The following is a 22876-nucleotide window of genomic DNA, read 5'->3' as shown; positions in this document are numbered from 1 at the left end:
TATATATTTAGTGTCATTTCTTTTCTAAGATATTCAATTTTTTTCCTGATTTCAATCACCATTGGTCTTCTGAGTTTTTAATCTCCTAGAAAAGGACTGGGCTGACCATGCATATACGCTGCCGTCTTGATGGCTGAGATACTGAGTTTTTGTTTCCTTACAGTTTTCCCCTCTCATTCCGAAAACTTTAAGGCTCTTTATAGTTCTCCTTGGCCTAGCTCCTTTTTTTTTTATTTATTCATTTATTTTTTATTCTTATTTCAGCATATTGTGGGGGTACAAAAGTTTAGGTTACATATATTGCCCTTGCCCCCCCACACCCCCAAAATACCCTTGAAAAACGTTTCCAGATGTGTCTTAACCCAGTGATCTGATATCTGGGAAAGGTCAGTTGTTTTATAAGGCATTTTCCATGGAATTTTTCGAAGTTCTCCTGACAAATTGAAACAGAGAGTTAATGTACTATATTCAACCACTGCAAGGATTTGTAGTGTGAAATTTTATTATTCTATCTATGCAGCTATAAATTCAAACTTGATTTAAATAAGCAATTAGATAGCATATTTATAAAGAAATAGGAAAAAAGTCTTTCAATTTCCTAAAGCTTGCATTTATCAATGGTACAAATTATATCTTTTTAGCAATTTCAACTTGAAAGTCTTTATAAAATCTATTTCTTAACTAGATGTAGAAAACCCTTTATATCATATAAATCAACTGGTAAATTCACAGCAAATCACTGAGTAGCCTCCTATCAATTTCTTGCCATATTTTAATGAAAAATTGCAGTTCCCATCCTTAGCACAGAATGTAGCCCAATTTTCTGAATCCGGATTCACTGAGATGATTGCCTTCAATTCCATTGCTAGAATGTGTTAGGAAGTTTGTGAATAAAGATAATTTGTTAAGGATAAAGTATAAATCTGCCATGCCTGTAGCTATCTTAGAAAAATTGTTTCCAGTCTTAAACAGTTATGTGGTATCATGATTTTAAGAAGAAACTAGGTATGAATATATAAAAATTCCTTCCACTGTCATGTCAGAGATATGAGTTTTGGTGTTCATTTGCTTACTAAGTGAAGCATTCACGTTTATCAGGGCTGCTGAAGATTTATTGTCACAAATTCAGAAGAATTACCAGAAGCCACAGGAAGAGTTGGAGGTGTTAAAAGAAGTCGCAAGCCGCCTCCTTGCAGAGCACAACAGTGACCTGAGGGCGGCGGAAGCGCTCGTGAAGGACGCCGAGGCAAAGAGCCAGGAAAGTGACCGCCTGCTCCTCATGGTCAGCGCCAACCTGAGAGAATTCCATGTGAGTCTGACTTGCTCTCTCCTTCTCACTTAGAGCTGGGAACCAAGTTCTCCAGTGGAAACAACATCATTGCTAGCTTCTTAAAATGTGAGCCCTGAGCACTAACTTTAGCACGTAGCCTTGGACACCAAAGTTCAGAAGTCGACTTGCTCTTGTGAAACATCCTTAAATGGTGATTTCTGCTGCAGGATAAAAAGCTGCGTGTTCAAGAAGATCAAAACTTGACCTCAGAGCTAATCACCCAAGGAAGAGGATTGCTAGATGCTGCCACTGCACATGTAAATGCTGCACAAAATGCTCTTGCAGTAAGTTACAACTCAGCATAGCCGCAATACAGCTTCCAAAGATTCTTCACACATCTCATCTGCATGTACACATATCCGTTATTAAATAGATACACAAATATTTACAATATTAATTTCTCCATGTAGCAGTTAGAGCATCACCAGGATGAGCTACTTTTATGGACTGCCAAAATCAGGCGTCATGTGGATGACCTGGTCATGCACATGTCCGAAAAGAGAGCACTGGACCTGGTCTACAGAGCAGAGGACCACGCAGCCGAGCTCCAAAGACTAGCAGGTGTTCTGGACAGGTAAGACCACACCCTTGCAGGAATTTGAGAGGTTGCATCCATTGATCAGAGAAAATAAGGAGGGCTGTTTGATCACAGTGATGAGTCACTCTTCTTCCTTTGTGTAGAAATGAGTGTTCCTGTGTTATTTACATGGCAAGGCAGATTTCCTCATGTCTGCTAACATAGTTTACCATCGCCATAAGTGTACGATGGAAAAATGCAAACTGGACAGGAATTAAAACAAATAGCATGCTACAATATCAAGCCATTGAGGCTTTGTAAAGCACCTACTGAGTGCTCAGGGCTGTGTTAGGTTGCAGGTGAGACAGAACGAGTTTATGAACTTCTTTACAGATCTTGTCTTTTTGGAATATATGATTCGGGTGAAGGATCCCCACACTCTACCTATAGAAGTGTTGAGAGTCTCTTTTCCAACTCCTGAAAGATACCACCCCCAATTACTTTCTACTGCCTGAAGGTCTACCATTGTAATACAAGAATTTTAACTTATATTTTTTGGGTATTTGTTAAATATGTACTAAGCTTGTTAAAAGTGCCTTTAGGCAAGAAGCACAACTTTAGGCTAGTGGTTCCAAACTCATCTGCACTTTGGAATAACCTGGGGAACTTCAGAAAATACTGACGGCTTTATCCCTGTTCCTGTCCCCACAAGGATTGTGACATAATTGGTCTGGGATGTGGCCTGAGCTTTGTAATATTTTTAAAGATCCCCACATGATTCTAATGTGCCGCAAATATGGGAACCAGTGTTTTAGGTCTTATCAGTGATTTACACAAAACTGCCAGTTAATTGGTACATTTATTTCCTTAGAATTTGCTATAAATTATGAGGGGAAAAAGTCTGAACATGATGGGAACGTGTGTTTTGTGCATGAGTGTGTTCTGTGGAAGGGCAAAGGTAAGGATCTCCCCATTTGAGAAAGGCTGGCGTAAAAGGTTAGCTCACACAACAAGAGTGATTAAAAATGATATAGGATAGAACAGTGTGTAAATTATGGGCTAAACTGAGTCCTGCTGCCTCCATGTGCTATAGGAATCAGGAGTAGAAAGTGGCATTAGGTACTCAGCTTCTCTCTTTTCATCATCTTTCATCATTTCTTAAAAGAGAAAGAGATATTCTCACTCCATACTTAGCTAGAACAAAATCTTTATTGCTTAGGATAAGAGTAGTAAAAGCAATTTGGTATGATACACAAAGTCAAATAACATTATTATCCTTGATTTATAAATCCCCACATTCTGCCAATCAAGTAGTAACGAGCAATAACTGCTAATATCTGGTCTGGGAATCGCCTGACTTCAATAACCTTGGAAAGAAAATGAAGTGAGTTATTCAGGAAGCAAACAGTGTCAATTGCCAGATTTCATTTTCAAGACAGAGAGAGCTGGATGAAACTGTGCGATCACCAGTTGCCAAATTCCTAAGTGATTTGACCACTCACTGTTAGAATGAAGTTCAGCTGATTGAAGTATTATCTGATCTCCTCCAAAATCTCTTGGTATATGCTGTTTGAGGGATAAGATTCAGCATCTTCATGTATGTTTAGGAAAGCTTTTTGGAAATTACCAAGTGTGTTGCAGGGGACATTATAACTAATGCAAGCATGCAGTGGCACCCCGCCACATGCAGGGGGTGTGAACAGAGATCAGGTTGAGGGCAGCTAGTGGAAAGTGATCAATGGTTGTCTAAGGGAAAAAAAAGCAATAATTGCTTTTGTATGGATTAAATAGCAATTCTGAGTGTTATGGCAATATGGCTACTGCTTCTCAAAGATTTTTTGAAGTTGAAGGGGAACACATATGTTGTTATTTTTCACTAATGATACTTGTCTAAGGGGGAAGAAACTAGGAGGCTTTGCAGAATGGTGGGCGCTTACAATTTTCACGAGTGAATCCTCAAGTTTAATTTAGTTTATCCTAACATTTCTAAACATGCTGATTCAATAGTGGCCTTGAAAATGTCAGACATGTGTCCCTGAATGCGACCAGTGCAGCCCACGTCTATTCCAACATCCAGAGCCTGATTGAAGAATCAGAGAAACTGGCAAAAGATGCTCACGGGATTGTGACTAAGGTAAGCCTGGTAAGCAATGCCCGTGGGCTTCTTTTTCTGGGCACCATGGGAGATTTTTCCATAAGGTATTTCAGCAAAGACTCAGCAGCTCAAATTTATGCTTATTAACATCCTTCTCCGATGGCGTATGTTTATGGCTCCTGTCATCGTGTGATATGTGCTTTAATTTCTTAAGTTCATAAATACTTCTTTATACATACTAGGAAGTAGTGTTGTATTTTTACAATAAAAGTGATCATGCTACTTGATATCTACTTGAGATGTTGTTTTTCCTTACCTGTGCTGAAAATCTTTATTGAACGGCTGGTTTTCTTCTTTATACACTTAAAAAAGTCTGGATGTTCTTTCACCCTGGCCATTTTAAGTTGTTCTTACCTTTTCCCTAGCTGACTTCTTGTTGGGAACTTGGCCAGAGGCTATTCTGATGGAGTTGCTCCCTCTGTCCCCAGCAGGACCAAGCTCTGCCCTCCAGCCCCATGTTTAAGTCGTTCTGTTTTCCAGTTCTCAGGACCCCTCGCGTCCAATGGCAAAGCGGCTCTTCAGCGCAGTTCCAAATTTCTAAGAGAAGGCAACAACCTCAGCAGAAAGCATCAAGGTCAGTTTGTGGCTTGGACCATGCTGATGGGCACAGTGAATGTGAGCACATCTCTGAGCATCCTCTAAGAACATCCTCCTTTCCTGGAGTGACCTGAAGCATCACATTTCTCTGTCACATTAACATTTCAATTTCCTACCATAGGAACTTCATACAGTTTCAAGTTTTATTCCAGTGAAACCTATTCCTTTATTGTGCAGTCACCTCTATCTTTAAGCCTTCCTAATGACCAAATTCTCCACTCACGGCCTTGGCTTGGCACTTTCACTGTTCTTCCTAGTGTTGGTTGGGTTCTGTTTGATTTCATATGCGCACCATTTCTTTCTCATTATTTCACAGTTTTTGGAAGGGATTTAATATGCTTCCAATCGCTTTTACCTTTCTCACAAGACTAACATGTTAGACTCATAGTAGATTCTCATTTAATAATTATTGAATTAAATCATAATTGATTTATCAATTTTTCAAAAACTCTCTATGCAGTTTAGTTTGTCCCAAGAGTTTCAAGAAGCAATGACTTGGAGTATGTAAGAGCTATCTATCCAGTAAGCATAATACGAAATGGCAGCAGCCTCTGTTGTATAAGAGAAACTACACAGGCATACAATTTTTCATAACAAATAGTGTGCTTTTCACCTTAATATGTGCTAATGTATCAAAGACACCAAGACTTCTGTAGGAGGAAATAGTGGGGCATAGACAGAGATCATACCTTTTTCAGGCTACTTCCAAGTCTAGTACTGGATCCTTCCACAGCTGTCTGAACCAAGGGCTTAGCTATATACATATTTTGTTTGTTTGTTTCTCTGTGAGTGACACAATTAAGAATGTATGTTGTCATCTCACAGTATAGAAAATGCATAATGCTTGATCATAAAACATTAAACAAAAACTCTAGCATCAATGTTGATGGGCTTTCAAAACTGGAGACTGTGGTTTCAGTTTACACAACTACAGGTACTTCATAGTCATGAAATTGTGAACTTTTTGGCAATTAAAATTTCATATTTTTACCATGTGTTCAAAGTCCAAATGTGATTGTGTATTATAAACAGAAATTTTAAAAGGGAAAGCTTTGATCAAACTTGAGAAGGAGGTTGAGTTGAGTCCCAGTTGGGTGGCTGGAAGGGAACAGAAAGGGACAGAGGATTGGTCGGGGATGCAAGGGGAAGACACTGAAGGAGCCTCCCAGGTAGGAGCCCACCTTTGGAGTTTCACAGCCCAGAAGGCAAAGGTGGCCAAGATTCAGGTGTGACTGGGAAGCTAGTGAGTCTGATTAACGTTGAGTGACTTAAACACAGTTCTTCATTTTCAAACTCAAAATTGGACATGAAACTTAAGAAGAAATATTAGTAAGAAAGAGCAGCAAGCAAAGTAAAAAAAAAATGATCGAGCAAGCTAAAAACACACTCTTAATTTCCATAATGGATGGTGCAAAGTGTTGCTGGAAAAACTTTTAATATTGGGATTCTCTGTGGGATGCTATTGATTCTGTAGATAGTTCAGGAGTGATAAAGAAAGCTGTTGCCTAGGCAACTTTTCCGTAGGCTAACCTAAAAGGGAACATTTCCACCCCCTCCTCTTTAAATAGGTATTGCATTGGAACTGAGTAGATTGAGAACTACAGCAAACAGATTTCAAGAGAGTGCTGATAAAATTACCAGGCAGACCAATGAATCACTCTTGATACTTAGAGCAATCCCTGAAGGTAAGTAGAAAGGAGTTTCTTGATTTAATTAATGTCTTCTCTGGTAAGAGCGTCAGACAGGAACATGAGGAGGTCCTACCTCAAGTTCAATCAAGAGTCCCAGCTAGAAAATGAGACCAAGACTGATCAAGTTTTTATTTGCAAATGAATATGGGAAGTGAAGATAACTGGTGCTTTTTAAAAAATAACCCGAGAACACTTACATTGAGATATTGGAATTATACTCTTAAAAAGAGAGACGTATAACCATCTTAGTTGCTTACTTTTGAAATGAGCTCGACACATTGCTTAGATAAAAGAAGGGCATGCAAAGGGATTGGTAGGTAAGGAAGCTACATTGGTCTTTACCTGCCTTTGGGGAAAATGCCAGGTTCGTTATAAATGCAGTAGGTGGAAGAATTCCGACTTGGTCACCTTCCTTCATGAGGCAATAAAGCACTCTAAAACAGGCCCCCAATCACTTTAATATTGATAGTTTGAAAAGGCAGTATTCATTAAAATTTTAGATTGGATAATTTTCTAAGTGTAATACAAATGAATTGTGCTGTGGTGCATTATTTATATCACCTCAAACTTCTCCTTTGTTCTCTATAAGCATTTTTTGAAAGCTTTACAAGGTGCTGACGCCTCCTCCAAGGTCCTGCCTGCAGAGTTTTCACTGCAAGCCTGACAGTTTCCAGGTGCAGCTGGGCGTGGCTGCCCCAGGCTTGCTTCTTACCTTCAACCAATGGAACATTTTCTCATCTGGAAGCTACCTTTTCTTTTCGTTTTTTTTTTTTTTTTAATAACTTTTTAAATAACTTTTTATTTGGAGGTAAATTCAAACTTACAGAAAAGTTGCAAGAACAGTAAAAAAGCCACTTGTGTACCCTTTATCCAGCTTCTTCTACTGTTAATGTTTTGCCCATTTGTGATTAAACACTTTAAAAATTAGTAATAGTGCCTTTTAAAAAAATCCTTACCCAGATTTTCTAGTATAACTGAATTCCAGTTTACCTCGAGTGGCTATTTAGTCTTTGTTCTGCTGTTATTTCTAGCAGCCGGTGAAATACCTATTCGTCCAGCCTAAGACACTTCCTTCTTGACTGCAGACTTTAAGCTCCAAATCTTTCTTATCCAGATATGAAATGATGTGGAGAATGTTTAATGATGGTGAGAAGGGAGTGATAAAAAGAACCCAAATAAAGAAGTTTAGCTTATTAACATATAAGATGCTGAGCACTGGGTGACTAGCCATACTTTTGTGATCTCATTATGTATTGAAATCATATTGCAGGGAATTGTTTTCAAAAATTATTTAATTTGTCCCTAAAAGAGTATTGACCCAAAATGAGTTACTGAAGCAAAAATCCCAATCAATGGAGGTTTATTCAGCCAAAGTTGAGGTCACGCCTGGGAAAAACACAAAAACACAAACCACAGACAGACCTGTGGCTATTTTTCCAAAGTGAAATTTGGAATTTTCAGTATTTAAAGGGGAGTAGAGCATTAAACAAAAGGCAGGGTGGGGCTGTCGTGAGACAGAATGGTTACATTCTTGTGAGACCCAGGAAAATGTACATTCTACCTAAGATAGGAGAATGTTAGAAGAGAAGAAGGGAGTGAAGGAAGCATCAATTAGATAGATGTCCCTGGGTAGGTGGAAGAATGTCTGATCCTGTCTTGTCTCTGGTCTGCTGCCTCTGCGGATAAACTTGTAATTCACTATTAGCGTGGAATCAAACAGACTTTAGTTTTAGGAGCTGTAGGCAGCCTGTGACCCTAAAGTTACAATTTGCATGACCTTCCTCATGGGAGTCCAGCGAGACATTTCCTTAATGCATGATCTGCGGGGCCAGTTGTTCACAGGTGCCTGAGGCCTTTACCTTTCCTTTTGCATAAGGAGTTGGGAGGTTTTTATTTTCTTTTTACAAGGGAGTAGTAGAGCATATTACATACAGCCTTAATATTTCCTTTAAAAAGAAGCAGCGCTGTAGGCTGTTGACCACCGCCGAAAAGGAAAAAAAAAAAAAAAAAAACCAAGAAGCCTCAGTTTGTGTTCAGTAGTCAGTAAAATTACTGTAACATGTTTGTGTAAAATTACATTTGTTGCAGCTTTATTTTTTCTCTGTGTGTAATCTGCAGAGTGCATGCTTGCATATACATGTATTTTAGGCGTGGGAGACAGAGGAGCCAGAACGAAGGAGCTGGCTGCGTCTGCAAATCAGAGTGCAGCGAGCACGCTGAGGGCCGTCGTGGGACTGAGCCAGAAGCTGCTGAACACGTCGACCGGCCTGGCCAGGGTCAACGCCACGTTGCGGGAGACAAACGAGCTCCTGCGTGACTCCACCGTGACCAGTACGTCAGTGTCCTTCCGTGCAGTCTTGCAAGTCTGCGTCATGTGGATGTGGAGCTTGCCAAACACGCAATGCGCCTTGCTCATGACATTGCTGAGAAAGAAAAATGTGCAAAGGTCTGGATTAGCACGTATAAAGAAAGAGAAGGGCCTTGGCTAATGCATGCTGTCAGTGCAGTGCACTTTTTATGTATTTACCAAAATTTCACAGATTTGATTTTTAGGATATTCTGTTTTATCCAGTGCATTAGTAATGAACAGTTAATTATCTTGTTTTTTCCCCTCCCCAACTTTCTTTCTGCTCTTCGCCTCCTGTGTTCGTTAGCTCTGTTAGCTGGAAGAAAAGTTAAAGATGTGGAAACGCAAGCCAACCTTTTATTTGATCGGTTGAAGCCTTTGAAGGTGTTAGAAGAGAACCTGAGCAGAAACCTGTCAGAAATTAAACTGCTGATCAGCCAGGCCCGGAAACAAGCGGCTTCCGTGAGTTGGGATCCTGTGGCTTGCGGTATCACCCGGTGCTCCCCTAGCCCCGGCTCGTGGCCGTCCCGGGTCTCAGAATTCCTGTAGATGTGGCTCTCAGTCACACTGGGCCTCCTAGGACTTTGACAGAACCAGACCCCAGCAATCCCAGTTTCCTCATAGCCTTGTCTCGGTATATTTAAAGCCAATAATTAGCCTCATGTTCTTTGAGTTCTGCTTTTATTCAACATATTTCAAAATGTTGTTAGCAAAGAGATCTCCATGTCTTTATGGAAATTTATCGTCCTAGCCTAGATTTATACTATTAGCCTAGATGGTGCAGGACCCATTAAGTCTCAGAGTTACCACCCCTCTAAGTTTCATCGGCTGCTATGGTGGTATTTCTTCTTTACCGACTTAGTTTTAAGGATCCAAGTACTTTTCAGAATATTTGTGCAATGTGGGCCTCGTCCTCAAGGAGTTTGAGAAAACAGTCTGTCTACACCCAAATGCTGCACAAATCCAGGTCACTGGATGCATAAACCACTGGGCACCTGGAGAAGTTCAAACTCGAGGAAAGGTTTTATAACGACCCGTGGCACACGGCGCTGGCTGTGCTCTAAAGGAGAGGTGTTTCCGGGCTCTGTTTCCACCCCCCGAGTGTCCTCACTGTTAGAAAGGGAATGGAGGTTTCTGCGAGCCCTGGCTTCCCTCTGCTTTGGTTACAGCAGCTAAATAAATGCCAGTGCAAGGGACAGCTCTGAGTCTGTGGCTAATACAAACCGAGAGGCTTTAAGGTTAACATGAGATATATACGCAAATAATTACTCATCAAAGAAATATGTAGCAAGTGCAATAATTGCTCTATAGATATATGCTGAGTGAATAAATATATTACCTCTTCATTTATTTGTTAAATGATCGTCAAACATATCCTCTTTGTTCAGGTGAAAAGATTCCAAGATGATAAGATCCCTGTCTTTAAAGAATTAAATCTTGTGAGCAAGACAGTTTCCTATATGAAATGCCCTGTTGAAAACTAAGACTGATTTTCCCATATTTAAACACTTACCAAATAAAATCGCTCTCATCACCATCTCATTTCTCACTGCATGGAACACAAAGCATTGTGTGTTACCAAGAGAGGAAGCCTGCGTCACGGTGGAAAGTCATCACGGAATAGCACCTTTGAGCTGCTGCTGTGTCACTGAATAATTGGGACACTTTCCTTTTCCTTCCGCAGATTAAAGTTGCCGTGTCTGCAGACAGAGATTGCATCCGGGCCTACCAGCCTCAGATTTCTTCTACTAACTATAACACCGTAACACTAAACGTTAAGACGCGGGAACCCGACAACCTTCTTTTCTACCTGGGTAGCAGCACCAGCGTAAGTTGTGGACCTGTGAAAGCAACAATGAGTCTTCTATGAACTTATAGATTTTCTGAATTGATACTTATATGGTTAAAAAAAATAGGGCCTTGGTGAAATACCTAATTCTCCTACAGGGACTAACATTTGCCAAAACGGTAGCATTAGGATTAAAAATAAACAAACTATAAATTTGAATGCCTGTGAGAAGGAAAGTGACATTTCTGAACAGTGCTCCCCGCTGCCATCTTAACTGCAAGCCATGGGGATAGGACTTTGTGTGAGGCCCCCGTGACCCCTGAGGTGACTGAGTGTCACCGTTGCCAAGCTTCACCCAGATTCTTCCTGCCAACAAGCACGTGTAGTGTCTGAAATGTGTTCTTAGGAGATAAGATACGAAGCACATGCAGGTCCGTGATGTAGGATTTCACGGCTCCTATCTTGCTGCGTATTTCATAGCTGTTTCTTGCCTTCTGAGACTGGGCAGACACACAAGCACGATGCCTTCCCCATGCTCCCTGCAGACTGCGGGTGACCCCCAGTGAGTTTTCCTGGTGAACCCTATGGGAGGCCTTGAGCTGGGCCATGCCAGGCCCAGGCACAGAGGCACTCATGGTCCCCAGTGCCCAGCTCCAAGGAGGGGAGCATTTAACACAACAAAGAATAGTTTTATGGTTTTTGCTTTTTTTTTTTTTTTTTTTTTGAGAATAGAGAAAACACTGTAAGAACTTGATCTTTAAAGTGTCCTGGTGGTTGTGCAGACAGTCCAGTGTGTAAACTCATCCCCCTCATGCCCCGCACCCCAGTCTGATTTCCTTGCAGTGGAGATGCGGCGAGGGAGGGTGGCCTTCCTCTGGGACCTGGGCTCTGGGTCAGCGCGGTTGGAGTTTCCAGACTTCCCCATCGATGACAACAGATGGCACAGTATCCACGTAACCAGGTACGAGAGAAAGTCCTCTCTCTTTTTAGAACTTTTTTTTATAAGTAATTCCATGCTTGTAACATCATATAATAGGCTTTGAAACTTCTGGAAAGTCAGATTAAAATTAAAGAACACTTGGTTTAGATCAACTGTAGGAATAAGGGCTTGTTGCAAATGACAGAATTTCTTTTTTTTCAGGCTGACTAGTATTCCATTTTGTATATAAACCACATTTTCTTTATTCACCCGTTGATGGTTAATCATTTCCATCTGTGTTCAAATATCATAACATCATTTTGTATCCCACAAATATATTCAACTATAATTTGTCAATATATAATAAAAAATTAATTGAAAATATTTTTAGAAAAGAAATAAAGGTTTGCTTTTTTTCTTATTACAGAAAAAATAAACTTTGTTACAAAAGCGATAATCAAAAGAAGAAAAAAATGAAAAGTTTAGGTTACCTTTAGAATGTCTAAAATGTCTAAAAGTTTATATTACCTTTAGAAAGTTCAAGTGTAAGGAAGCTGAGCTTGTGAAATGTTTATTCCCCAGTAAAGAGGAGTCAAATGTAGCATGGTAGAAATTCTGTGTGGCCGGCAGAAGATAGGAGACAAGTGGGGGATGTATTTTCTTAAAATTCAGACACATAGAAAAATTCTCCCTTTTAAAGTCTCTCTCCAGAGGTAACCACTTTTCGGCATCTTTAAGTATACTTTTTCTTTTCACTTTTCTGTAATCATATGGTGTGTTGTTGGGATTTTTTTTCTTCATTATTTACAAAGTGTAGTGGTATTGAAGGGAGTAAACTATCTTCAAATACAGTTCAACTCATATGAGCTATTTTAAGCAGTGAGGTAACATGATGAGATGTCTGTTTTGGAAGAACCACTCTGCAGGATTTGGGGGAGTCATCGGGGGTGTGGTGGATAAGCCTGGAAGCAGGGAGACCAGTAGGGGGCGCTGTTGCAGGGGCCCCAGGGAGAGCAGATGGCGGCTGTGGATGAAACACAGGGGAAATATGTGCACTGACATGAAATTATGGAAGTTCCTTTTACAATTCTTTGTGACTCTTAGATTTGGAAATATCGGTTCATTGAGTGTAAAGGAAATGAGCTCAAATCAAAAGCCACTGACAAAAACAAGTAAATCCCCTGGAACAGCCAATGTTCTGGATATAAACAATTCAACACTCATGTTCGTTGGAGGACTTGGAGGGCAAATCAAGGTAACATTCTGGAAGTTAATCTGAACAGGACTGGCTGACTTTACCTATCTATAAAATCAGTATGTTTGAATTGTTGAATAGATCCCAGGCAGATGGAGATTTTTCTACTTCTATTGTTTTGCTTCATGGCAGCTCAACCTGCAGAGCAGGGCTAGTTGCAGGATAAATGCTTGATCTGTAGCGTACATGGAGAAGACAGTGGCTCATTTTGCTGTTTCTGTTTCTTTTCCAATGATAAAACAGGAAATTCAATATTCTATATTGATTTTTGTAAAGTTCCTTTAACTCTAGTGGTTGACTAACACTAATTAGTGTTTAGCAAAAGAGCCCATTGTATTTATTTTATTATAGGTTATCCTCTCACCTATATTAAACACAGTTGAGTTCCTTGGACCTGGTTTAATGTTTTCATTCCCTGGGTCTCTGTTTCCTCACATGCAAAGGAGGCTTTTCTCCGGTGACCCTAGTCACGGTGATAATCTTTAAGATCCTGTCTAGTTCTCACTCATTCTAGAATTCCACTTCATAGCTGGAAGGAAATCCGCTGATTACAAACTGGCCATTTTTCTGAATGTTGTCCTTTCAAAATTTGGATCTGTTAGATTTGAGCTCCTGGGAAGGAGTTTTGTGCACTTAGAGAATTTTTTTCGCTTTGCCAACTGTATGTGGGTTATGTTTGTTTCCTTATATTAGAAATCTCCTGCTGTGAAGGTCACTCATTTTAAAGGCTGCATGGGAGAAGCCTTCTTAAATGGAAAATCGATCGGCCTGTGGAACTACCTTGAAAGAGAGGGCAAATGTCACGGCTGCTTTGGAAGGTGAGATGTCCCCACAATTTAACGTGTGGCGTGTCATTCTGTTAACATCTGAGGACTGCCAAAAGAACTTACATGCACATCAAGGATGGATAGAGTTTGTGATATTGGCCTCCTTATTGCAAAGGATATGAAATAGATTATTTACTGATAGAAGCACAGGTATCATTTTTAACCCTTTAAAAAGAAGTGTTCTTTTTGCTGGGTCTCCCATGCTTTGTGTGTGTACTGTTTTCTTTGATTGTGGATCATAAATTCTAAAAGCTTCAGACATTTTCTCAAACAGCCTCCTATCTGAAACAGCCACAATTAAATCTTGGGGAAATCACTGTACAGTTTTATTTTGAAAATACCTCTGAGAATGAGATTTGTGTGTGTGTGTATACAGTCAATTTTTATAGATAAGTACTTTTCTATTCCTAACCAAATTCTATCATTCTAGAAATAAAATTCATTTGGAAATGGAGAGCAACTAACATCTTTTTGCATATGTTGATATAATAGAAAGCATTTAATAACTTAATTTCACCAACCTCAACACCTGCCGTATTGTTTTAAAATGAAATAACTACAACCCCTTAAGTACATAAGACCTTCTTTGTAGCATTTTAATAATTAAGACAATAAATTTTCCCTTGCCATGAGAGAAATGTAACATCTGATATAATTTCTCTCTTTTAATGGGCTGCTCTATCCAGATAGCTATCTGTAATTAATAGCAAGCTCCACAAGATCAGTTAAAAGCAACTCAAGTTACATTTAGAAATTCGTGGTGAGGTTTTGTTTTGTTGCTATCAGGGCTGCCTGCTCACAGACTTGTAGCTTGGGATTCTGTAGTCTCTGCTTTCCATGTGCTACCTGCCCCTCCCTTAGCTTGCTTACAAAGTCATGGCCAGAAGCTCGGTTGTCACAGGCTTGGGACCGAAAAGACTACTGGGTTTGGACGTCTGAGTCTCTCAGGCTCCTGGCCAGGTCTCTCCGTGACTTTGGGTGATAAGCCTCTTCACCAAAAAGGTTTAGTTTCTTTTTCCAGAAAAGGAAAACAATAATCATTCTTGTCTTACCCACCTCCATGTTTTACTCTTAAAAACGGTAGTTTTGAAACATAATTTTGATGTGTTCCAGATGAATTACTCTGTGAATGAATAGTGAGTCGACTCAGCCTTTTCCCCTTTTGTGGGGGAGAAGACCAGGGAACACACTTATCTGAAAACTGTCCTGGCCCTACTGTGTAACCCTGTTGTAAGCCTATATCCGTCGCAAAATGTGGTACAGGTCTTTAAACTCGTCCTGCAGAGTTTTGAGGATACCAATAATTTTTTGTTGCAATGATCCTCTGGGCACGTATTTGTTTTTCATGTAACTCTAGTTTACCTGATGTATTGGTTAAAACCAGCAGCGGGTGATAAATGGCAATATAAAAATTATTCTCAAGGCACTGGAATTAAGAAAGGACAGTTACATGAAAGGAAATTAGAACAAACAAACAAATCTAATTGACAAGTAAGTAGAAATATTTAAGCAGTTATCCTCCTGTGAAAAAAATCCCTTCTCAATGGAATGAACACTGCCTACATTAACTTTCTTTTTTACAAAGCAGCTGGGCTTAGTCTCATGGAAAGCATATTTTTAAATATTATGATTTACTTGTTATCAGATTATGGAAACATTATAATAGCTCTACCACGAGAAATCTGTAAATGTGTTGTTTGTTCTCTTTACCCTCTTGAAAACAGATTGCATTTCATCTCTTCTGCTTTGCAGCTCCCAGAATGAAGACGCCTCCTTCCACTTCGACGGGAGTGGCTACTCTGTCGTAGAGAAGACACTTCGGGCCACTGTGACTCAGATAATAATGCTCTTCAGCACCTTTTCACCAAATGGGCTTCTACTCTACCTGGCTTCAAACGGCACAGTAAGAGTCTTTATGGGGCACTGAGCCTACTGTATGCACACATTTTGATTGCTAGGAGGTTTTTTTGGTTAATGAGGATTTTCTAATTAACATATGTATGCCATGTAATTTTTATGAACATATATTAATACTAATATATAGGTATGTATGTCATACAATTTCCCCATTTTACATCATTTATTTATTATATTAATACAAATTTATTGTAGAATCTTTGGGAAATATAGAAGAGCACCATAGAAACTAGCCTTCCTTCCAGTCATTATAGACATCAATTAAACATTTGTTATTGAATTTTGAGCTCAAATAATATATTTTGTTCTGTGTTTACTGCAACCACAGTGACCTTCTTTGAATTCCATCCACAGGAATTTTATGTTCCCATTTTCCTCTCATAGGCTGATGATTTCTATCTCTCAGTCTTCTAGTTTTATTTTTTAAGAGTGGCCCATTTTTCAGTCTATATGAGAAAGATACAAAGAGATTCCACTTTTCTCTTACTGAGTTGTAGATTTTGGTAACAATGAATAGCTTCATTTTTATTTGTGTAGTATCCAGAAAGCCTTCATGGACATTTTTAGTTTCGTAGCATAGACCTCTGGCTACAGGGCCAGATCCAGTTTTCTGAGTTTGATTTTAGAAGGTTTCCGCCTTCCCTGACTTGAAGGGAAAGGAAAACCTGGGATAAAGATGTAGCCATGGGAACTGTGTTCTCTTCTTTACAGAAAGACTTTTTATCCCTCGAGCTGGTCCATGGCAGAGTGAAAGTTATGGTCGACCTGGGGTCAGGGCCCCTTGCTCTTATTACAGACAGACGTTACAATAACGGAACCTGGTACAAAATCGCCTTCCAGCGAAACCGGAAACAAGGTAGGTGCACAGGTGGACTCACCTGCTGTTGGTCACCCTCACAGGAATAGAAATCTTCTAAAGGCAGCAAGCTTTATTCTACTTTATTTTCCTAGGTATTATTGAATGATACTCTAATGGAAAGTCATGTCCTTGGAATATTAAGCAACAAAATTCACGTTTTCCTGGAGGAATAGTACATTTCTATTTGTCTGTGGTCTCCAAGGGCATTGCTTAACATGAACTGCTGAATTGCAACCAAGAATCAAATCCACTCTGTTTTCTTCCACACACATCCTGCTATCATATATTGATGTGTCTTCTGGATTTATTGACTTTTGTAGAGAGGATTTTCACTTGTCCTTTGATAGCCAAGAACATTAGCTGGTCAAATTTGCAGAATTTAAAAGAAGTCTTTGTAAATGAACTTTGTTGGCAGAAGTGTGCATTTTACTTTAATGTAGAAAGTGATTTCCATTTTCTTACCTCTTCCTTTCAACCTCCTTTTAGGACTCCTAGCAGTTATTGACGCACATAACACCAGTTATAAAGAAACCAAGCAGGGCGAGACTCCGGGAGTGTCTTCTGACCTCAATCGTCTGGATAAGGACCCGATTTATGTGGGTGGATTACCTAGGTCAAGAGTCGTAAGGTATGAGATTAAACTGCAGCATTTCCATGTCCCTAATTTCCAATTATATCAGTTTTCTAGGGCTGCCGTAACAAAATACCACAAACTGGGTGGCTTAAACAGCAGAAATTTATTCTCCCCTAGTTCTAGAGGCTGCAAGTCAGAAGTCGAGCTGTTGTCTGGGTTGCTTCCTTTCCAGGGCTGTGGGCGAGAAGGGGTTCCATGCTCCTAGCTCCTGGTAGCTCCAGGTGCTCCTCAGCTTGTGGATGATGTTCTCTCTGTGGCTTCACGTCTGTGCCGGTGTCACTATGTGTCCAAATATTCCCTTTTGATAAGGACCCTGGATATTGGATTAGGATCTACCCTAATGGCCTCATCTTAACTTGATTACCTCTGCAAAGACACTTTTTCCAAATAAGGTCACATTCACAGGTGCATGGTTGGGGGTCAAAACTGCAACATCTTTTGAGGGGACACAATTCAACCCGTAACATCTGCTTTGATTCAGAGTACTCTATACCATATTAATTGGGAAGTAAAGCAAACTTTCTGCAGAAACATTAATACATTTATATTTATTGCCTTTAGAACATATAAAAATTGTTACTGTGCAATGTTTGGGGACCCCACTTGTTGCCATACTCCACTCCCCTGTGTCTGGACATTTTAGAGTAGTAGAATCTCTCTCTCTCTCTCTTTGTGTGTGGGTGTTTTTTTTTTTTTTTTTTTTTTTTTGACAAGGTCTCACTCTGTTGCCTGGGCTAGATGCAGTGCCATCATCATAGCTCACAGCAACCTCAAACTCTTGGGCCCAAGAAATCCTCCTGCCTCAGCCTCCTGAGTAGCTGAAATGACAGGTGCGTGCCACCAGCCCAGCTAATTTTTTTTTTTTTTTTTTCTGTAGAGACAAGGTCTCACTATTGTCCAGACTGGTCTTGAACTCCTGGGCCCAAGTGATCCTCCCCACCTCAGCCTCCCAAAATGCTGGGATTATCTCTGTGAGCCACTGCGCCCAGCATAGAGAAGTAGAATTTCTTCATGGGGAAAAAAAGTCATGCTTTCTGTAGACGTATGTGGATTCCCCCTCTGTGTGGTTAGAGTGAATAACGTGTGTGAAAGTTGAAAGACCAGCCACAAGAGCCTGATGAAAGATGGCGGAGGAGAGAGACTGATTCAAGTTGTAACACTGATTCAAGTTTGGCTTTGTGACTTTAATGATTTACATAAACTTTTTTGTCATTTATGTAAGTCCAGCTGTGAGGGCAAGACAGCTCCCATGGCGTAGGGTCATCAAATGTTCAAACTGGGTCACCCAACCCAGTGGTTTTCAAATGTATATTTGTAGCAGTGCCCTGTCTTTAGCCCAGGTTCTTTACAGAAGGGTAATCCGTGGCACAGAGGTGCAGCCATGTGGTGGCTACAGATGAGCAGCCTGGGATCCACTTCCCCACTGTCCCCCTTCTCTTTGCAGGAATCTCTGAAAGTGCCAAGGAGCACAGTTGCAACCAGTCTCAGCCTTCTGAGACATGAATACATTTAAACCTCAGGGGAAGGCTGGACATGGTGACCCATGCCTGTAATCCTAGCACTCTGGGAGGCCGAGGTGGGAGGATCGCTTGAGCTCATGAATTTGAGACCAGCCTGAGCAAAAGTGAGACCCCGTCTCTACTAAAAATAGGAAAATTAGCTGGTCATGGTGGTGCGCACCTGTAGTTCCAGCTACTTGGGAGGCTGAGGCAGGAGGATCGCTTGATCCCAGGAGTCTGAGGTTGCAATAAGCTATGATGATGGCACTGCACTCTAGCCAGGGTGACAGAGGAAGACTCTGTCTCAAACAAACAAACAAATGAAAACAAAAATGAAACCTCAGGGGAGCTGGTCACTTGCTAAGTCTTACCTCCCTGCCAAGACGGAGCCAGGACTGGAAGGCTGTCTCTGAACAATACCATCCCAGGTATTGTTCTCTAGTCCCTGCATGGCGGGACAGGCTGTGTCATAGCACATCTGTACTTTGCCCAAATGGCACACAGTGTAGCTGCTGGAGCAAAGGACAGAAGCCCAAATCACAGATTTTTTTGGTAGAAGGGACTTGGGTACCATCTCGGCTGCCTCCTTATTTACATTGGAAGAAACTAAGATCTAGAAAGGTTGAAATTGATCCCAAATCATGCAGTTGCTTCATGGTCCACAGCTGATTAGTCAACATGGACTAAAACAATGAGCATGACTGTGACAGGAAACCAAGCTACTGCAGGGTTCTCCTGTGACTAACTGATGAATGAGGGTGCAGTTTGGAGATGGTCGGTAGTCTCTGTATTTTGGAAATGAGAGCCTGACCACGTTACAGCCTGACCCCAGCCAGGAATGTGGAAACACTTGGCAAGAAAAATATGGTATTGATGTGGAGCCTAAGAAATAGGGTTTGGGATAATCCCAGACTTCACCGGATGCAATTATTTCCTTTAGGGCAGAGTTCATGAATATGCAATATGAACAACAGCCAGCGACTTCTCTGGTCATCGGATCCTAGCACTGCCTATACTCGTCCCCATGGGAGGCAAATGTTCCACTCTACATGGAGACTGGATTATAATTTCGGGGCATAATTTCCTCATGACAATGCACTGCCTTTCTTATAACTGGCCTGTGTTTTAATGACTATATTTAAATTGTCGTAACTATGATTCCCCCTTAAAATAGTAAACATTTTTGTATGTAGGTGGCCGTCGATGTAGCCACACTCACTAGGTCAGATCGCTTCCTCTAGTCCTCAGGGAGTGTTTGTTTGACCTGAAGTTCTCACCGTCAATATCGTTCTTAGAGGGAGGCCCAGATGTTTCTGGAGAGTGACACATGGAAACAGGTTTTCCATAAGTGTAGGTCCATTTTTATTCCTTCTTTCAAAAATGGAATTTTAAAATCCAAATTGTGCTGTGGTTGTTCTCACGTCCTTCCCTGCAGGAAAGGTATCACCAGCAAAAGCTACGTGGGCTGTATCAAGAACCTGGAGATATCCAGATCGACCTTTGATCTACTCAGAAACTCCTACGGAGTGAGAAAAGGCTGTACGCTCGAGGTAGGAGACATTTTTGTTGATATTGGAATGAGTTTCTATAAATATCCATTGATTTTTTGACATATTACGAAATCTAAACCAGTGGGGTGGATAGAAAAGAGATAATGGGAGAAACCTATGGTGTCCCTCGCTGTTGGGGACTCAGCTTGCAGCCGGGAACTCACGGTCCTTTTTCGTCCCCTCCTTGGCCAGCCCATCCGAAGCGTCAGCCTCTTGAGAGGTGGCTACGTGGAATTGCCACCCAAGTCTTTGTCCCCAGAATCGGAATTGCTGGCCACATTTGCCACCCAGAACAGCAGTGGCATCATCCTGGCTGCCCTCGGCAGGGACGCGGAGAAGCAAGGTCGCGGACAGCCCCATGCGGTGAGTAGCTCCCGGGCTGCCGAGCCGCGAGCTCCGGAAATGACTTTGGGAAACGCTGAATGGAAAATCACTGACTCATAAATATTGAGTGTGTTCCCAGTTGTTTATGAATATGCATTTTTAATAAGTAAAGGTTATTATCGCTGAATGTCTTTCCCTTATGAATCAGTGATTCTTATCTTGCATAACCCATCTTCCTTGTCTAGTGACTGAGAAAAAAGATATTTACTATCTGCCTCTTTTTTAAAAAAAAAAAAACCTCATTTAGATAGCATGCACTGAGTTTTCTTCCACATGTTCTAGTCATCACTCCTCATTCTACACTTGATCTTAGCCAAAAGGCCAAGAAGCAATCGCTACTCTTCATTCAAAGGCTAACATAGCAGTCCTTAACTTCTGTTCTGTCTTTAGTCTACAGCTCCATGAAGCAAGATTTTCTCTGTTATGGGTTGAAAGAGCAGCGAGAGAAACTTAGCCTGTGCCTAGCACAGCCACTAGCAGTAGAAGAAGAGGGAAAGGATGGTTTCCATATTTATGTTGCCATATTTATATCCCATTTCAAGAGCATAGGTGACATTTACTCTATCCTCTGCTCAAAGTTGTGTATGTCACATAATCTGGAGAGACTTCACACAATGCTAATGTGATGTACCAACAAGGTAGAGCCGTGTAACTACAGTTAACAGAGCATCCTTCTTCACTGTGCAAGACACTTCATGGACATTGCTGGGTGATTATCACAACCACCGCTGCAAGGCGGATGCTGCTTCCTACATTGTGCTGAGGAAGAAATGGGATCAGAGAGCCTGGTTAACCTGCCCCAGATCACACAGCCGTTATGTGACACCTGTTTGTAGACCCCAAGCATGTCATGAGCCACTTGGTGAAGGACTAACAATGACTGAGATGGGTTTCAGACTCCAATGGTCTTTTTTTTTTTTTTTATCTTTTTAGTTAAACTGAAACTTATATAACATAAAATTAACTATTTTAAAGTGAACAATTCAGTAGCATTTAGTGTGTTCACAGTGTTGCGAGGCCACCACCTCTATCTAGTGCCAGAATAGAAGCCTGTGCCCGTGAAATGGTCGTTCCCCATCCCCACCCCTGGCAACCACCAATCTGCTTTCTGTCCCTAAGGAGGGATTTACCTATTCTGGCTATTTCATATAAGTAGAATCCTACAAGATGTGATCTCTTGTGCCTTTCACCTGGCATGTTCTTGAGGTTCATCCACATTGTAGCATGTATCAGTTCTTCATTCCTTTTTATGGCCGAATAATATTCCACTGTATGTACCTACCACTGCTTGTTTATCAGTTACTTCATTGACGTACATAGGGTATTTCCGCATTTTGGCTGTTATGAGTAATGCTGCCATGACCATGTGTGTATAAGTATTTCTTTGAGTTCCTGTTTTCAGTTCTTCTGAAGAACTGCCAAACTGTTTTTCTCCACTAAATAGGGTTTCTTGCAAATCAAAGTTTGTTTACTGAAGCTGCAAATAAGGAGTTGTTAGGTGTTAGTCTGAGACTGTCGGTTCTTGTTGGGCTCATGGCTAAAGAACGACCAGACACGCCAAAGTTACGCAAGCACAAAAATGAGGTTTATTGAGGAGAGAACGATAGGATTGTGGGGCAAGAGCAAGATATGGGTTTACAGAGCATGGTACATATGCTACAGATGACGACCGGACTCATTGTTGCAGCAGGGCAGGCAAAAGGAACGGCAAAGAGAGAGCTGGGCTATGGTCAGACTCATGGGGCATTCCCTCCTTCCCTGGGTGTGGAGAATCAGGGTTGGGCAGGACCAAGGTGGGGGCAACAGCACCCACTTTCGTCCCTAGGAGACCCGGCATCCCTCACTATCTACCTAACAGAATGACATCCTCCAATACCAGCAAGGGTGTTGTGTGTGCAGCACCCACATTCCCATTCTGCTGGGGGCATTATGAATCGTTATACCTCTTTCCAATGTGGCAAATGATTTTAAGAGATTTAAACATTTTCAAACCCTTTAATTCCACTTTTAGAAATGTTAGAAACAATTTCAAAGGCAACAAAAATTAAATATTCATATGGATGGTAATAAGCAGTTAGAAACTACTTAAAATTTCATTGATAAAAGAGAAATCTTAATATATCTACTTATTGGTACATAATGTAGCAATAAATAAGAAGTGTGAAGGCAATGTAGAAACGGAAACCTTTGGTGTGTGTAGTGATAATAGCATGATGCAGAATGTAAATCATATGAAGAAATTAGAAAGTAGTTTAAAATAGTTGTGTTAGATGGTGAGAGTCTTAAGGAATTGCTTGCTGATGTTAACATTCCCACATTATCTTTTTAAGATGGAAATTTTTAAAATCACATAGTAATGTGTTTTTTCTGGGAAATTCTCTATGCAACCCCCACCCCAGCCCTTCTTTTCCATTCTGCTGATTGAAGGCCACGTCGAGGTGCACGTCAGTCTTGGGGACGGGACAAGCCTGCGGAAAGCCCTCCTGCATGCTCCCACGGGCACCTACAGCGACGGACGGCCGCATTCCATCTCCGTGGTTAGGAAGCAGAGGTACCGTCTGCAGGGCAAGGCACTGTGTAATGAGGATGTGGAGCGCCACCCACCC

The 22876-nt window shown here is 40.9% G+C and overlaps 1 protein-coding gene across 1 annotated transcript in view; it reads left to right on the top strand.

Moving 5' to 3' along the window:
* LAMA1 (laminin subunit alpha 1) overlaps window positions 1–22876 on the top strand; it is a 127999-nt gene that overhangs the window by 90988 nt on the left and 14135 nt on the right. Inside the window, exons 40-57 of the mRNA XM_069467850.1 lie at window positions 1099–1309; window positions 1498–1614; window positions 1741–1904; window positions 3855–3990; window positions 4483–4576; window positions 6168–6284; window positions 8439–8621; window positions 8945–9099; window positions 10322–10465; window positions 11254–11387; window positions 12450–12600; window positions 13294–13418; window positions 15180–15330; window positions 16056–16200; window positions 16690–16831; window positions 19772–19886; window positions 20079–20249; window positions 22670–22821. Of these exons, the coding sequence (XP_069323951.1) occupies window positions 1099–1309; window positions 1498–1614; window positions 1741–1904; window positions 3855–3990; window positions 4483–4576; window positions 6168–6284; window positions 8439–8621; window positions 8945–9099; window positions 10322–10465; window positions 11254–11387; window positions 12450–12600; window positions 13294–13418; window positions 15180–15330; window positions 16056–16200; window positions 16690–16831; window positions 19772–19886; window positions 20079–20249; window positions 22670–22821 (2607 nt within the window). The remainder of the gene's footprint in view (window positions 1–1098; window positions 1310–1497; window positions 1615–1740; window positions 1905–3854; window positions 3991–4482; window positions 4577–6167; window positions 6285–8438; window positions 8622–8944; window positions 9100–10321; window positions 10466–11253; window positions 11388–12449; window positions 12601–13293; window positions 13419–15179; window positions 15331–16055; window positions 16201–16689; window positions 16832–19771; window positions 19887–20078; window positions 20250–22669; window positions 22822–22876) is intronic.

This window comes from Eulemur rufifrons, chromosome 5, assembly GCF_041146395.1.
Source record: "Eulemur rufifrons isolate Redbay chromosome 5, OSU_ERuf_1, whole genome shotgun sequence".
In the NCBI taxonomy this organism is placed as follows: domain Eukaryota; kingdom Metazoa; phylum Chordata; class Mammalia; order Primates; family Lemuridae; genus Eulemur; species Eulemur rufifrons.
The sequence above is the reverse complement of the archived record's forward strand: the minus strand, read 5'-3'. Positions and strand labels throughout refer to the sequence as shown.